This window comes from Lonchura striata, chromosome 12, assembly GCF_050655825.1.
Source record: "Lonchura striata isolate lonStrDom1 chromosome 12, ASM5065582v1, whole genome shotgun sequence".
Classification (NCBI taxonomy): Eukaryota; Metazoa; Chordata; class Aves; order Passeriformes; family Estrildidae; genus Lonchura; species Lonchura striata.
The window spans coordinates 4261834-4276974 of NC_140714.1; the positions used below are offsets into that span (position 1 = coordinate 4261834).

General features: G+C 42.2%; 1 protein-coding gene across 25 annotated transcripts in view; it reads left to right on the plus strand.

The window, feature by feature from the left end:
* Nucleotides 1-15141, plus strand: part of FOXP1 (forkhead box P1) — a 380257-nt gene that overhangs the window by 310509 nt on the left and 54607 nt on the right. For all 25 annotated transcript variants that reach the window (XM_085590023.1, XM_085590035.1, XM_085590025.1 and 22 more), the window contains one exon: nt 5611-5815. In XM_085590023.1, coding sequence (XP_085446149.1) covers nt 5611-5815 — 205 coding nt within the window. The remainder of the gene's footprint in view (nt 1-5610; nt 5816-15141) is intronic.

Sequence of the window (15141 nt, forward strand, 5' to 3'; positions counted from 1 at the left end):
AGAGTGCCCTTGGCTGTGGCTGCCAGGGAGGGGGACACGGCTGCTCTCCACAGCCTTTGTGTCGCTGCCTTGGTGCTTCTGTTTCTTCGTCCACACTGAGGCAAACTGGGATTAACTCCATTTAATTGTAATGGTGTTGTTGACAATTAGATCCTCCTACGTCTTTATTCAGTCCTTCACTCTGCAAGAAGTTACTGCTTTCCTGAAATCCCAATTTATTTTATTTTTTTAAGACATTGATACACTGAAAGCACTACTTAAATCCACAATACTTTTGACAGTGATTATAACCTAGGGTTTTTATTCTCTCTTTTTGTTTTTGGCTTAAATTTATTATTTTACTTTTTAAACTGGGTTTGTCTGTAAGCCGTGGGACAGTTTAACAGAGTTGCCTGAGCTCTGGCTGCTGTGGTTAAAGCAGACTGTTAAGAGTTGGCAGGGCTCAGGCACGCCATGGCATCAACCATGATGCTGGTATTTCTGAATAATCCTGTCTTCTCCTTCCCTTGCCCCATAATAAATTTGAACATTCACCTTTATAGCTTGAGTCAGCCCAGGTTGAATGATTTGGGATCTTGAAAGCAGCCTTAGGGTTGTTCTTAGTTTCTAAATCACACAGTGAATTTACATTCAGCTCTGTTCACTTAAATGGAGGGGAAAAGACAAAATTGCTTCTGTTCTTCACCTTCTTTTTTTTCTGTGTACATAGCTGCAAAAAAGGAGAGTGAGGCGGCTGGTGAATATTAACTTATATGGATGAACAGAGGCCAAACTGGGGAGTGGAGTCTGCTTTGCTGTGTGGCTGACATGCTTTATTTAGGCTTACTTTTGCCAGACCCAGGAAGGTATTTGAGCATTTAACTCCTCTGTTGAGAGGCCGAGCTTCTGGGGGCCTGATCTCTGACTCCCCTAGTCTCAGTTCAATTTCCAGCATCCCAAAACTGGATGCCTGGTGTAGAGCAGCATGGTGCAGGAGTTGGAGGCTGATCCATGGGAAGGTGGTGCCCAGCAGGGAGCTGCAGGATCAGGCTTGGGGCAGTACCTGGTCCAGTCACCATCGATGCAGAGTGATGGGGAGAAGGTGTGAAATGAGTCCTGGCAAAAAGGGCACGTAGATGAAATGCCATTTATGCTTGCAATATGTTTTAACATGCATTAATTACACCTCAGATTTATTGTTAGAAGCATCCCAGTCTGTTCCCACACACCCACCGGCCTCAAGCTTCAACCTTGCTAATTTTTCCCACAGCTCCTATACCATTAAGTTGGCTCAGTAAGGTTCATTGTATAGTCCATCAGTTAAGCTGTCCAAAGGAGGGCAATTGGGCAGTGACAAGACACGCTCATGTGTAATGTGAAAGAAATGAATGTGGTGATGCATGAAGTGTAATCTGTGCGGTAACACATCGGAGACACCAGTAGGTAATTCAGCCGTCGTGGCATTGATTGATATGGTTAGCAGGGAAGTGTAACTATTAGTCCTCGCCCAGGAGCGTATTTAAAACCTGAGGGGTGCTGACTTGCACGCCAGAGACGACACAAACATAAGCAGAGGGGGCTGGTTCTGGCAGGGAAATGAGCTGTGAGCGTTGGGGGTGGCGGGAGCCGGCAGGAAAGAGGGACTGGAGACTCGAGGCGGGTTGCAATCCAGCACGATATTTTATTCCTTTTTATCAGAGAGACGATGGCTTAAAACTGATGTCATTATGAGGTTTAAATCAACTTTCTGCTTGCTTGAACATGGTCACCTGGGTATGGAGGTACAAGGACACAAAGAGGTTGAGCAACTCTGTTTGTCTTTGAGCCGCTGATACCTGGGGTTGGGAAATTGAGTTCCGTGAGCAGTAATCTGTCAACTGTCCCCACAACATACATTTTTTAAACCTGTGCCTACATTTTCTTTCATAATCAAGAGGACTAGTTGTCCTGAAAAATGCAATGAAGAGCCAGGGCTATAGTTTAAAGTAATTGGTAATGGACACTTCTTATTTAAAAAAGAAATTACATCTCTCATGCCCTTTTGTTTCCAGAACAGTTTGCAAGACTGAGACAAATACTGTAAATGTGTGTATAAAAGAAATAAAATCATCCCTCTAGGAAATGTAGCTGTGAATTTAGTTAAAAACATTTTGCTTTTATTCTTAAGTATCTGTAATAGTAATAAATGTTTCCAAGGAGAGAATGCTACTTCATAAGTGACATTTTCGTTATGTTTTCAGAGCTAATAGATTGTTTAAATCTGTATTTTAGTTTCATTTTAGTTTTTAGTGCTCTCCTATTGTCTTAAACAAAATAGCACATCCTTTAATGTTATATTTGTGTAATCTTTTCTGCTTAGTATTTAGACACTTCTATAATCTAGATTTTACATCTGTACATACATAGCAGCAATTTTAAAATAAACCCCATTTCAGCAGTGTTCTGAGCTGCGAAAGCGAGATCTTCAGTATCTTCAAAATGAAACTGCAAATCACACTTCAGATCACCAGTGAGTGAAAATAATAGGACTGAGACATCCGGGTGCCTGATTGCTCCCGCAGATTTGGCAGTTCCAGGTCTGAATCCCATTCTGGTCCTTAGGAAGTTGCAGCAGTCCCGGGTAATTGCAGTGCAGTTCTGGGAATCTGACTTGAAATTTAGCTCTCGCTGTTAAAATGAGACTGTTAAATGGTAAATTACATAATTTATTGCGAGTGGTCGTGGATCTGTTTGACTTGCTTTTGCCATTTGTTCTATTATTTTATTTAACCATTTTGCTGGATGAGTGATGAACATACCTTTCAGCTCCCAGTTTGACAGGCTAGTCAGGAATTCTCTCCAGAATTACTCTAAAGGAACTAAATTTAGGGCAGGAGGAGAGAGGCTATTTCTAATTTTATTTTATTAATCAGGTGATGTAATCAATTTTTGGCAAGGGGTTGTGTGCGGACATGTATGACATCACAGTTAGTTCTTTAAATTAATGTCTCCCGGCCTAAAATCCTTACTATCCCAGCATTTTCCCCCACACAACTGAGGATATTTTATTTTTCCTTCCATCTGTGGTATAGTTGTTATTAGTACTAATGGGAATTAAACTTGTATGGGAAGTTAGACTAAACGTTTTCACTTCTAGAGGCATAAATAACGTGTGTGTGTCTGTTTTAGTGGCTGTAACATCTTCAGGCTTTTCCTTGGGAAAAAGCATTGGTAGTCCAGAAGTGACCAGGAGGAGAGGAGAGTAGAGAACAGGGAAAGGAGAGTGCATGATAGCCTGTGCTTAATTAAAAACCTGTAGAAATCCAGATTAAAAAAAAAAAAAAAGTGAAAAAGCGCCAGTTATTCTTTCCCTATTTGCTTATTCTGGAAAATAAAAATAGGTGTCGGCTCATATGTTCTCATATCAATATGTTATCATCAACAGACAAGTCTATTCACTATTGTTTCAACTGAGTAAACAGTGTGTAAGGGTCAGCCCTGCTCACAGGTAATTGTTAGTGCGCAGACAGTCCTGTCAAGCGTGTTAGCTAAAAATACATCCCACACTGTCACTTTGCAAGGTGTTTGAAAATAATAGCCCCCACACAGCAAAACAGGACACGGGCTTGTGTACTGACCTTTTTCTTTGTTTAATTTGCTCAGAGGTTTAATTCCAGGGGACAAGTAATAATTGAATATGTCTAATAACTAAATGCTCATTTGGGACAAAATCCATCAAAATATAATTGGCATTTGGGGCTGATGAAAGGAAAATGACGTGGCTTCGGTGAAACGGATGTGTCCTAAGAATATCTGATCACTTAATGTATAAATTGAAGCCTCTTCCCTAATATATATTAATTGCAGATACTTAAGGATTTCAGCATTTTTTTGTAGTGAACCGTTACCGGAGACCAACTGTTTTTGTTAATGCTACTCTGGGAAAGGCGGGGAAGGTTATTGGTCTGTCGTGCAATAATTTACTCCTCTTTGATATGCAAACGATCCACGGTGAATATAAAAAAATCCTATCAGACTCATTTCACAGTTCTTAACCACTTAGATTCTCTGGAGTCTATCGCCTCATTAGACCAGTGCTCTCCAAAGCTAGCATAATTAAAATCTTTAACAGTTTAGCAAAGTAAAGATGTTTGGCTGATCACGTTGAGATGATTATCTATCCATTGTATTCTAAATGACAAAAATAAATTAAATTTAGACCTTGGCATTTTTTATTATGTGTTTCAAATGAATATAATGCAAACTGCCTTATTTTTTTTTTATTTCAATACCTTAGGTTGGGTGAGGTACATGCCTGTGAGAGCTGCTGCTGTACACTCAGAAAATGGCAGTTTTCCTTAGGATAGCTCCAGAGCCACAACATGGTGAAACAATGAACAGTCACCCAAACGATGAGCTGGATGCACACTGATGAGAAACCTCTTTAAAAACACACAGACACTGGCTTATTATTTTTTTTTTCCCTGAATATTTGAGTGACGTGTCTCTACTGCTAATTTTTTCCCATGGCCTTCTCTGAAAGAGCACTGAAATAGTCTGCAGTGAGAGAAACTTGACTTGTTGGATCATGTCACAAACATCAGCTTTATCCAAAAGCATGATCTCAGCGTGAGCACATGGTTCACCTTGCATTTGGCCCACTGGAGTTTGCAGTCTTCAATTGCTTAAGTTACTTAATGTTGCCTCCCTAATCCTGGTGTCCACTTCGACACATTTAAAAAAATACAAATTTTTATTATTATTTTTTCTTGAAGCTTATTTTCTGTTTTCATTTTACTTTTGAATGGCTCATTAGCATCGATTTAAGAAATGACAGTAATAATAGTGTTACTTGTATAGAAAGTTATACAGTTTTTCGGTAGACACATCCATCAATTAAGTGAGCAGTTCGAGAAACCAAAATTAATGAGAAAGATAGGTGTGTTAATGAAATAATCATAGTATAATCAATTTGACTGTTAAAATTTGAAAAGCATTTCAGGAAGACAATATGAATTCATAATTTACGTCTAAAAGTGATTAATAAAAACTGTATTTAATAACAAAGCTATTTGTCATCATTTAAAACTTAAGCACAAAATTAGTCATGTTGTGGTTCATGTTGTCATAATAATAAAGCTGAGTATTTTTTTTTCCTAAGACCTTCCTTGTTTTTAATAACAGGTTAGAGAGCAGTCACTTTCCTAAAAAAACAAAGCAAAAAAATTGTGGAAAAATAAAGGAATTGAATTTCTTAGCTGAACATAGAATAGCCAGTGGCTGGCTTTGCTCTCAGCCTTGCTGTGGGCGTGGGGACGATTTTTGCCTAAGCAGGGATCTGATTTAAAATTACAAAAAATTACAATATTTAACATGACGTTTGGTCTAGGTGTGGTGTTTTGTGGATGTCTGTGCCCCACAGTCTGGATTTTGCATTCCATGAGTACTGCAGGTGTCACACCAGAGCGTAGCAGAGTCGTGCAGTGCAGTATTAGCATTTAGTTATTAAAAAAAAAAAAAAATACACGCGCAAAAACACACACAGGCAAAACTAACACTAGGCTTTGTTTACTGACTCTTTGATTTAATTACTGTTTGAAGACGGCCGAATTAGCTGTTAATTGATTTAATTATCCAATTTGTTTGTTTCAGGCATGATTCCAACAGAACTGCAGCAGCTCTGGAAGGAAGTGACAAGCTCGCACACAGCGGAGGAGGCAGCCAGCAACAACCACAGCAGCCTGGACCTGTCCACCACCTGCGTCTCCTCCTCCGCGCCCTCCAAGACCTCCTTAATCATCAACCCACACGCCTCAACTAATGGACAGCTATCAGTCCACACTCCTAAACGGGAGAGGTAGGTGCCTGCAGGTTTTTTCCACCCGGAGCGATGGCGAAACGCTCGGGAGCGGTGGCCAAGCGCCTTGGCCTCGGTTTTGTCCTCCACATCTTGCTCTGTCTGGTGTTGGCATGGTTGAATAGAGTCTCCACTGGGCAGAACATGCTCCTTTTGTTCAGATCTTTATGGCTTGTTAATTGGATCAATGTGGGCACAATTAGCTAATTAGAAGTGCATTGGATAAGCGTATTGGGAAGTGCGAAGAAGCTGGGGGTTTTTTTGAGTTTTGCATCACAGGTGGTGGTACTCGAGTTGTGTGTTTACAGGCTGGAGGTGAGCAAGAAAATCTGTTGGTCAGTACAATCCCCATTTTTCTACCAAATTTTGGTGCCCTATCTAATCTAACTTATTTGCCATTTTGTACTCTGTATTACCTGCTTTCACAAGACACAGTAGGCTTGAGTTCACCAGGTTTCTCTAAAACAAAGTGGCTTTTTGCTTTTTTTTTCTCTTTTTTAACTGCTGATAAAATTAGCTAACTGGTGTTGTTTGGCTTTTAAAAGTGTGAGTTAATTTATACTTGCTCAGCGTGCATTGTTAAAAGAAATGGCTTAAATCAGGGGTTGTCTGTTGACGTGCTTCTCGGCGCGGGCTCTGCTTTATTCCAGAGGATGCTTTATTGCAGGTTTGTTTCTTTACACCCCCAGATTTCACTGAGGCGTGTCTAACAACGTAACTTTTGCTTCTGGGGAGATAGACAGGCCCAGGCGCCGGGGCCGTGGGTGCCAGCGCCGGCTGCAGCCTCGGCGTCGCTGCCGGAGGAGGAGGAGGAGGAGGAGGAAGGGTCTTGAGGAGTGGGCACAGTGGGGAGGGCAGTGCTCCTTTGCATTCAGGAGAGTCCCTTTGCCCATCTAGAAATGTTGCAGCAGACATAGTGAAAGCTGGATTTTATGGAAACTGATGGCTTTGTCTTTCCATCCTCCTTTCATTCATTAGAGGGAGGATAATGGAATTTTTAAGCCATAGAGTTTGTATTTCTGGTGGTCTGAAAGTAGATTGATAGGGAAGCTATATAAATACCTCTTATATCTTTCTGATATTAAGAAAATAGTGCTGCTGGGAATAGATAGATCTTAAAGGAGAGCACACCCACTGTTGGAAGAAGTGCTGTGTGTGTAAGGCAACCTTTATATACCCATTGCAAGGATGTGTGTGGGAACATCAGTGAATATGTTTATAATGCATGTAAGTGCCAAGGACGTAGTTTTCATGAAGACTTACATGGGATACTAAAAAAGATGTGATGTTTATTAAACAATTAATTCCCTTTTTGCTGCGTGTAGAAGTGAACAAGATGGGTTTATGGCTTTTCAATAAATTTTTTATCTATGTTTTTCTTACTGAGTATATAAAGTAAAAACCCCATGCAGCAAGATGGATGTTTCAGTGAATAGAGGCACGTGCTGCCTGCTAATGGCAGTCTAAACCAGGAAACAGATTCAGTTCAGTTTGAAATCCAGTGGAAATACAAGAATCTGTTCTGAAGTAAGAATCTTCTCTGTGTATAGTGTTGAGCAGACCTGGAAATCTGTGTGCCTGAGTCCTGTAATTGTGGCCTTGAGGCAGTTGGGATCTACAGACAAGGTGATACACATGCTTTTATTAGTAAAGTTCCAGATTAATTAGGGAGGCATAAACATGCCTTGGTATTGTTTGAGATTGTCTTAGTTAAGAAGACTAAATCCTCAGTGCTGGAATCAATACCTGTGTTATGAAGCTTGCCTTATACTTTCCTTGCATATCTGTTGAATTCCCTGAAGTATCAAAATACAAAATAGGTATATTTGGGAATACATATAAGAGAGTTACAGACTTTGCTTTGTCCTGCCTCTCTTTGGTACATGGAGGCTTTGTGCCATCCATTTGCTGCAGTGATTGAATTACATGTTTATCCATAAGTAGAGCAGACTACAGGCAGGAGAATGCCTCCTGATGCACTTAAGGGTTTTGTTGCAGTCTCATCAGGCACCCTGGTGCCTGCCTGGATTTCATGTGACACAGAAACTCCTCTTGGTGTGATATTTTGCACTGGTTTCCTTTCTGAAAGGATATTTATCTACAGGCAGGGAATTTGGGGTGAGGAGCGAGCAGAGAGGGAAGAGTTGCTGTGCTCTGCTATCACATATATGTTTGAAAGCTCAGAGAATGTGAAATTTTAGTGGGCTTGCAAAAGAGAGCACAGGCACAAGCAGGCGTTTAGTAATTTTTTGATTGCAAAGGTTAAGAATAGAAAAATCATGGGTCTGGTAGGAGCATGATTTTGCTGGACTTAGAATGAAGTCCATGTGTGTTCTTGTACCTATCTGGTTCAGCACAACAAATCTAAGGAGACTTTTGGAGGCAGTCCCTAGCCCAGGCTCAGGTCAGAGGGGGCTGGGGAAGGGTTCACAAGGGAGGAATCAGCCCTTCCACCTCCCATCACATAAGTCACAGCCTGGGCTGGCCAGGGAAGGTTTTTGACTTGTGGATTACCCCTCATTCCTACACCTCTTGTGCTAACCCTATGTTAGCTCTGGTCTGATAAAAGCAAGAGCTGTTTATTTAGATTTAACCAACAATAAAAAGCACATAGTAAAATCTGTAAGTGTCCTAACAGTTAAGCACAGCCACATCATAACGACTGCCCAGCAGCCATAAATAATCATATACAGGTAACATTAACTTTTAGGGTGTGCTGTAAAGCTGTTTTCAACCCTTTTCTCTTGGGCTTTTGAGAAGGAGTGGGCTGCAGGAGGCAAGTTGGTTATGTGGGAGTTACTATAATCACTGTCATCTCTGGCACATGTCACTGGGATAGTTCAGACTGTGTTTTAGGGGGTTCCTGATCCCACAGGTCAGGTTGTGAGGCTGCTCCAGACCTGCGAGACGGGAGGCACCTGTGTTAGAATCAGCAGGCGAGCAGCAGATCTGCTCTGTATCTTGGGTAAAAACACATTCTGGTTATAAACAAGGGGTTTAAAATAGCAGGAGCAGCAGTCATTGGCTGCCTGGCGTGCCCACGCGTCGCCAGCCCAGACTGGGGTTCTGCACAGGCTGCAGGGACACAGCCCTGGTGACTGTGGGGCTGCTGTCCTTGGGGCCCAGTGACAGCAAAATTTCTCCGTTATGACTAAAAAGCCAACAGCAGATAGATGGCCAGAGTCACTTGGGATGTCCAGAAAGCAAAAATAAATTTAAAAGCAGGAGGCACCCTCCATCCTGGGCCAGGGAACACCGTGGTGCATGTGCCACTTGGTTTCTGCATGCTCTGTGTGTAAGGCTTCCCTGAGAATGAAACAATTCCAGTTATCAATAATGGGTTAATGCTTTCATTCATTTGGGCTTTAAATGTATATTACATCTATGCTTTTGTCCCACATTTCGCCCAGCTTCTGTAAGTAGCAGCAGCAGCAGCTCTGGGGTTTGGTGCACAGCAATCTGTTAAGGAGATAAATAATCTGCTTTGGCATGACACTCCTACTCTCCTCTTTAATTTGTCTTACACAAGGAAAATTATAATTAAATCATTCAGGGTAAACCCTTGAGTGTAGAGAAGGAAAAAACACACTTTGGTAAAGATTGCCAATAGAGACCAACTTCCCTGTTGTGCCGTGCAGAGACATTTATCAATATTCAGCACTATTAAAGAGGGAACATTTCGTGTGATTTGTGAGGCGGATGCCAAAGCTCAAATCAAGGCTTGTTAAGATCCTTTCCCCATGCAATCATGGGCATTCAGCATCATTAGAATTCAGCACTGACTGTGTGTTTCATGCTTTGATTTTACTCAGACAATTTAATAATGTTTATTGTGCTGATTATATATATAAATTCACTCAATGCAATAAACATACCTCAGTCATCAGTACCCTAAGGGAAATACTTAGTTATAGATACTTGTATTCATTCAGGATAAGGGAAAGTGAGACCATCAGCCAGCATGCAAACCTCTCATCATCTTATCAGCATTTGGGTTTCTTCAGTAACAAGCAGTTTTTCTCTACACAAGTAAATAAATAAATAACAGGAGCCAGCTAAGTACATCTGCTGTGCTTAGAAATGTCAGGGGCAGTATTCACTTTCCATCTTGTTCTACTGCATCTTATTTGGGAGAAACTTTATTGTTTTCTTAAGACAAGCACCAAAACAAAGCAGAGGGATGCCTGGTCACTTCAGGTGGCTTCTAACTGTAAAACCTGATTAACAGTGGGCATCCTGAAACCTGCAAGCTTGGGAATATTCCCCACGTGGGTAGGTTTGGAAAACCATAACAGTGCAGGATTCATCAGTGCTTTGCAGTGGGCAGATATTGCTCCAGTTTGGGAGGTCTGGGGGTGCAGTGGATCTGTGGAACACCTCGTGCTGGTCACATCCCCTGGTACCATCCTGCACTGACTGCAGCAGAGCCAGGATGGTGGAGGCTGTGCATAAACAAGTGAGGTAATGGAGGTCCAGACCTGTTAATTTAAGAAGTGCATCTGTTGTTTACCAGAAGTAAGGTGAAGAGTTGCAGTTAAAGGCTTTGTGTCCAAGAGACCTTTCTCCATCTGCCGGCAGTCCCATCTCTTCCCCTCCTTGCCTTTGACGCCACGTACACTCGAGTCTTGTCCTTCCACATAAGCAAGCAGCCATCTCACAGGAAAAATAGATGGGATAAACAAGGGGATTTAAAAATTGCTTTTTCTTGCCAGCGTGGCAGGAGGACAGGGCCTGGAGAAGGCTCTGAAGGGAAGTGAGGAATGGCATGGCAGACCATTGATCTGCTGCTTAGGCCTAATGCCTCGTGTTTTACTGTTGTTATCTTCCATGCCAGCTGATCCTCCATCAAAATCCCAAGGCCCTTAGATGAGGGCATTAGGATTCAGCACAATTAAGAATTACAGACTTGGGTCCATTATTAATGCTTGGGATGAAACAGTTCAGCCTGCAGTCCATATGCTCCCAGGGTCCCATCCTCTCTTGGCCAGCCTCTCCACTTAGTCCCTGGCATTCATTCTGCACTGGTGCCAGCATCAGATCTGCTCAGCCGTGTCAGCTCCCCTCAGTTGCTCCCTGCAGCTGATTTTAGTTTATTATCCTTCACCATCAGCAGAGTTGTGTTGGATTAGGTTGCCTTAGGTCCATTCTCCCTTAAGAAATAGGTGTTCCTGGGGCCTCTCCTCCCAAGAGGTATTCAGCTGCTCCATGTATTCAAACCCCATCATGACCCTTGTGCTCTTACCCGTGGTCTGAGCAGCTCAAGTGTCTCCATCCTTGCTGTGGAGCCAGGTTGGAATGGGAGACTTGAGCCTGGATGCCCAGCTGGGTATCTGATAACCCATCCTGCTTTCCACATGGCTGCTGTCCTTCTCATTGCACCTGGAGTGGCTGTGGGGCTGCTTGGGCTGTTGGTGACGATGACACTGTGACAGCAGGGCCCCAGCCTGGCCACCTCCAATTTACTCTGTGCAGGTACAGCCCAAAGCCTGTCCCAGTGTCCCATCCCTTGGCACTCGCTCCCCTGCCAAAGAAATGCCACCAGTTACTGAACGGGCTCCCCGCTCTGAGTCACTCTTCTGTAATCAGCTTTGAAAAAACACCGGCTGTGACTCAGACCTGGGGCTGTTAATCTTCAGTTTTAAGCCTTATCAGGCACTTTTTATTGTTGGTGCTTTTCAGATGCGGGTGTGGAGCCTCCTGTGCGCCCGCACCCACCGTCTGCCACATCAGTTGTACAATGCCACTTGCTCCTCACTCTGCCCAGGAGCTCCTTCATCATACTTCTCAGGGAATTCCTGCACTGAACTAAAAGCAGCTTATTCTACTTGCTTTTCCCTACAAAAGATGCTAAGTTAACCAGCCTGTGGATGTTTGATGTGGCCTTTGGCTGGAGGAAGGTGCTGGGTTTGATGTTTGGGAAGCTGCCCCAGCATCAGGGAGCTCCTGCACGCCAGCGCTTCACTTCTCTCTGGTCCTGTGTAATCACCATCAGTTGTACAACTCCAAACACTAAGCTAATGTATCAAAAAGCACTTAAAATAGATTGGGTGAGCCTTGGCAGACGCCTAACAGAACTCTTCCAAATTTTAGCATATGTATTGTTTTATTCCTCCATCTGGCCAACAGATCATTGTTTGATATCTGAGTGCTTTGCATATCTCCTCCCTTTTCTTGCAACTGAGATACTTACACATGCATTTAATACAGCTTAATGCTATTTTTACATACCAGCTGATGGCTTTCTGTTAATTGCATGCACTTTGCAGTTAAACTTTTACTAAAACATTCCTGTCTAAATACTTTAAGTCCAATGAAAATTTGTCCTCTTCTTTTATTAGAGGTGTTTATGTAGTACTCTTAAAAAGAGACCTGGTTTTCGTTTATTGCACTGTGGATTTCTGTTTCTTTTTATTTCCTCCTATGTTCAAGTTGTCCTTCTCAGAATTTGGTCAGGTCTGATTGTCCTGAAGAGCTGAGCAAGGAGCTGATAAAGAGCTATGTTATTTTTTTAACATACATAGCACAATGTGAGAACAGAAACACCCTCGAAAGGGCTGTAGAAGTAGAGGACTTAGGTGACTTCTGTGTGACTATTTTCTGTGCTGTTCAATAAAAAATGGAGCAGTTAGTATGACAGCTGTTATATCATGTTATATCGTACTGCTAAGATATTGAGCAGCATTTAAAGTAAAACTCCCCCATTAAGCTGTATAAACTTTATCCGTTTCACTGTGGTTTAATGGAAAAAAAATGAGTTTCTCAATAAAATGACATCATTTTTCCCAGGTTGTAATGTTCACTTTACAACTGTTTTGCTTTAATTCAATTTGTTTTACTTTACTTTTACTTGGCATCTTTTTTTTTTTTTTTCCTTGCAGTTTGGAGAGGGGGAAATCTCTTTCCGTAGAGCAGCTAGGTAGTGCTCAAACCTGTCTTCCCTACTTTTCCCTTCTCCTTGCTCCCTCAGCATCGTGTGCTAATCTGGAGCTCTATTTTTGTCAGGCAGACACGGCTGTATTTTCAAAGGAGTGAGATGCACATTTAAATTTGCTAATCGGGATTTGTGGCTCTACCTGCTGCACAGTGAGGGGTGGGCGAAGGAGCCCAAGGAAAATTCATATTGTACTGCTTGTTGCTGGAGTAACGTTTGTGAAATGCCATGGGGTGTTTTTCTGGATAGCTGGTAGTGGTAAGGTAGGAGGCCTGTAATTTCTTCTGTGTGATCATGAAAACATATGTATATTATAAAGTAGATTCTTGTCATTAAAAGGATGGTATAAACCCAGGCAGGGAAACAGCTAATATGTGTTACAGCGTGTCTTTTTGGGCTGCATGAATAAAGAGGAGAGCTATTCCTTTGGGAGATGATCTCGGGAACTGAGCAACAGATCCGCTAGCCAGCAAATTCTTTTTAACTGTAATTTTCCTTTTTGTATATACTCAAAAATAACATCGCGATGGGCCCTTAAATACCATTTCATACACAGAGCACAATTTCCACAGCACAGGTGGTGCTAATATAGGACAGTCCCCTAGGCACTTGTCGCCAGGAGTTGTACAGCTTGTTCAGTGTCTGCATCCATATGGCAATCTGTCCCATTCATAGAAAGACATTGTAGCTGTGCCTGTGGGTGCTGTGGTCAATGTAGTGTAAAAAGTAGATTTTAACTCTCGGCAACCTATGTTCTGCTGTTTGTTTTATTGTAGAACCCAATTTATAACGTGGGGGAAGAAAAATCAGCTCAGAGCAAATTCCAGAACAATCTGGCTGGCTGGGGTTTGTGTTTATTCTTGGAGCGCATGGTTAATCAGCAGGTGCACAGCCCCGCGCGCTCTAATGAACAGTTTACAGGAAGTCTTGCTCGGAAGAAACATTTTCCTTGTTGTTTATACTGTGAATTAACTCAGAAGTTGCAAAGCTGTAAACGATGTTAGCTGGCCATGTGTGTCATGCAAGTCTGTTCTGTACTTGTCTTTTTCTGGCTTTCTTTCCCGCTGTTTTCCCTGAGTGCGGGATGCTCAGACAGGATGCTGAGCTTCTCTGTGCTCTGAGAGGGGCAAATCATGGCAAAGAGCCCTCCCAAAAAGCAGGGTGAAGCTCTAGTGTTGCCCAGCAGTTCAGATCTAACTGCAGGAATGTGATTTGTGGCTGCTCTGGTACCGATCAGTCCAATGCCAAGTGTTGTTCTGTTTTAGTGGGACTATTTGTTATGCCTTTTAGTAAACACAAACAAATAGACCGCCTAGCACCTGCAGCAGCATATGATATTTACACTACCTGTATGATTCAGCATGCTTCCCTGGGGAAGCAGGCTTGTGTCCTCTGGATTTTTAGTGCTTTTTTAAACAGCATTCTTCCAAGGGGAGAGCATGCGGCAGAGAGAATGCAGTGCTCTAGCTGGAGTTCTCCCTTGGAGTCATTATTTATCTTAATTATATTTTTATAAACATTTCCCCAAGGGCACTTTGCTGCTGCTGCAGGGGTGTGGGGTGGGCGAAGGCTCCCCCCATCGAGCTGCCAGGCTGTGTGTGATGTGACAGGCACCTTCTGCGCAGGTTTTGTTGTGCCTGTGGGACAGGGGTGAAAAATACTGACGTGAATAATCCCTGTTAATCATATTTGTTGATGTATCACTGGTTTATATAAGAGTGGAAGACTTGCCTCAACTCTAAATGTAACAGAATAGAATTTTGTTGAACAAGTACAGATCTTGTTTCTCAGTGTTTTCTTTTACTATAAATTCAAATGTTACAAGAGAATATAAATTACAGTAAAATAAGGTTGGCAAACAGGATCTTTTTACAAAGTATGTATGTTCATTGGTAATTTTACACCTCCATCTCAGTGAAGTCCAAGGTCTAATCCTGTGTTTTTATACTTGTATGTGTTCTTAAAAGGGTTGCTGAATTGGGGCCAAAGCTTTGCCATTGCCACCTCCCTCTGCCGTGCGAATTGGGTGTGTAAGAGGGATGGGATTGCTGTGCTGAAAGTCAGTGTTAAAAAAAAAATAAAAAAAAAACAAGCTGAAAAAAAAACCTGCAGAACATCCCCCCAGCCCCAAAAAACCCAAGAAAGTGGTTGGATCACATTTTTTTCCTAATTAAACTAAGATACTGAATCAATCCGTTTTAATCTGAATAAATTAGGAGACTGTTCAGAGAGGAATAAAATGAGATTTAGCAGGGATAAGTAGAAAGTAGCCCAGCTAGGAAATCAAAATTCCAAACTGCGGGTTTGACATGACACGTCAGCTGCTCAGCATCGGCTGTGTGGGAAATGGCTGAGGCATAATCGGGGTTGAGAAATTAAGGTGGGACACTCTGTG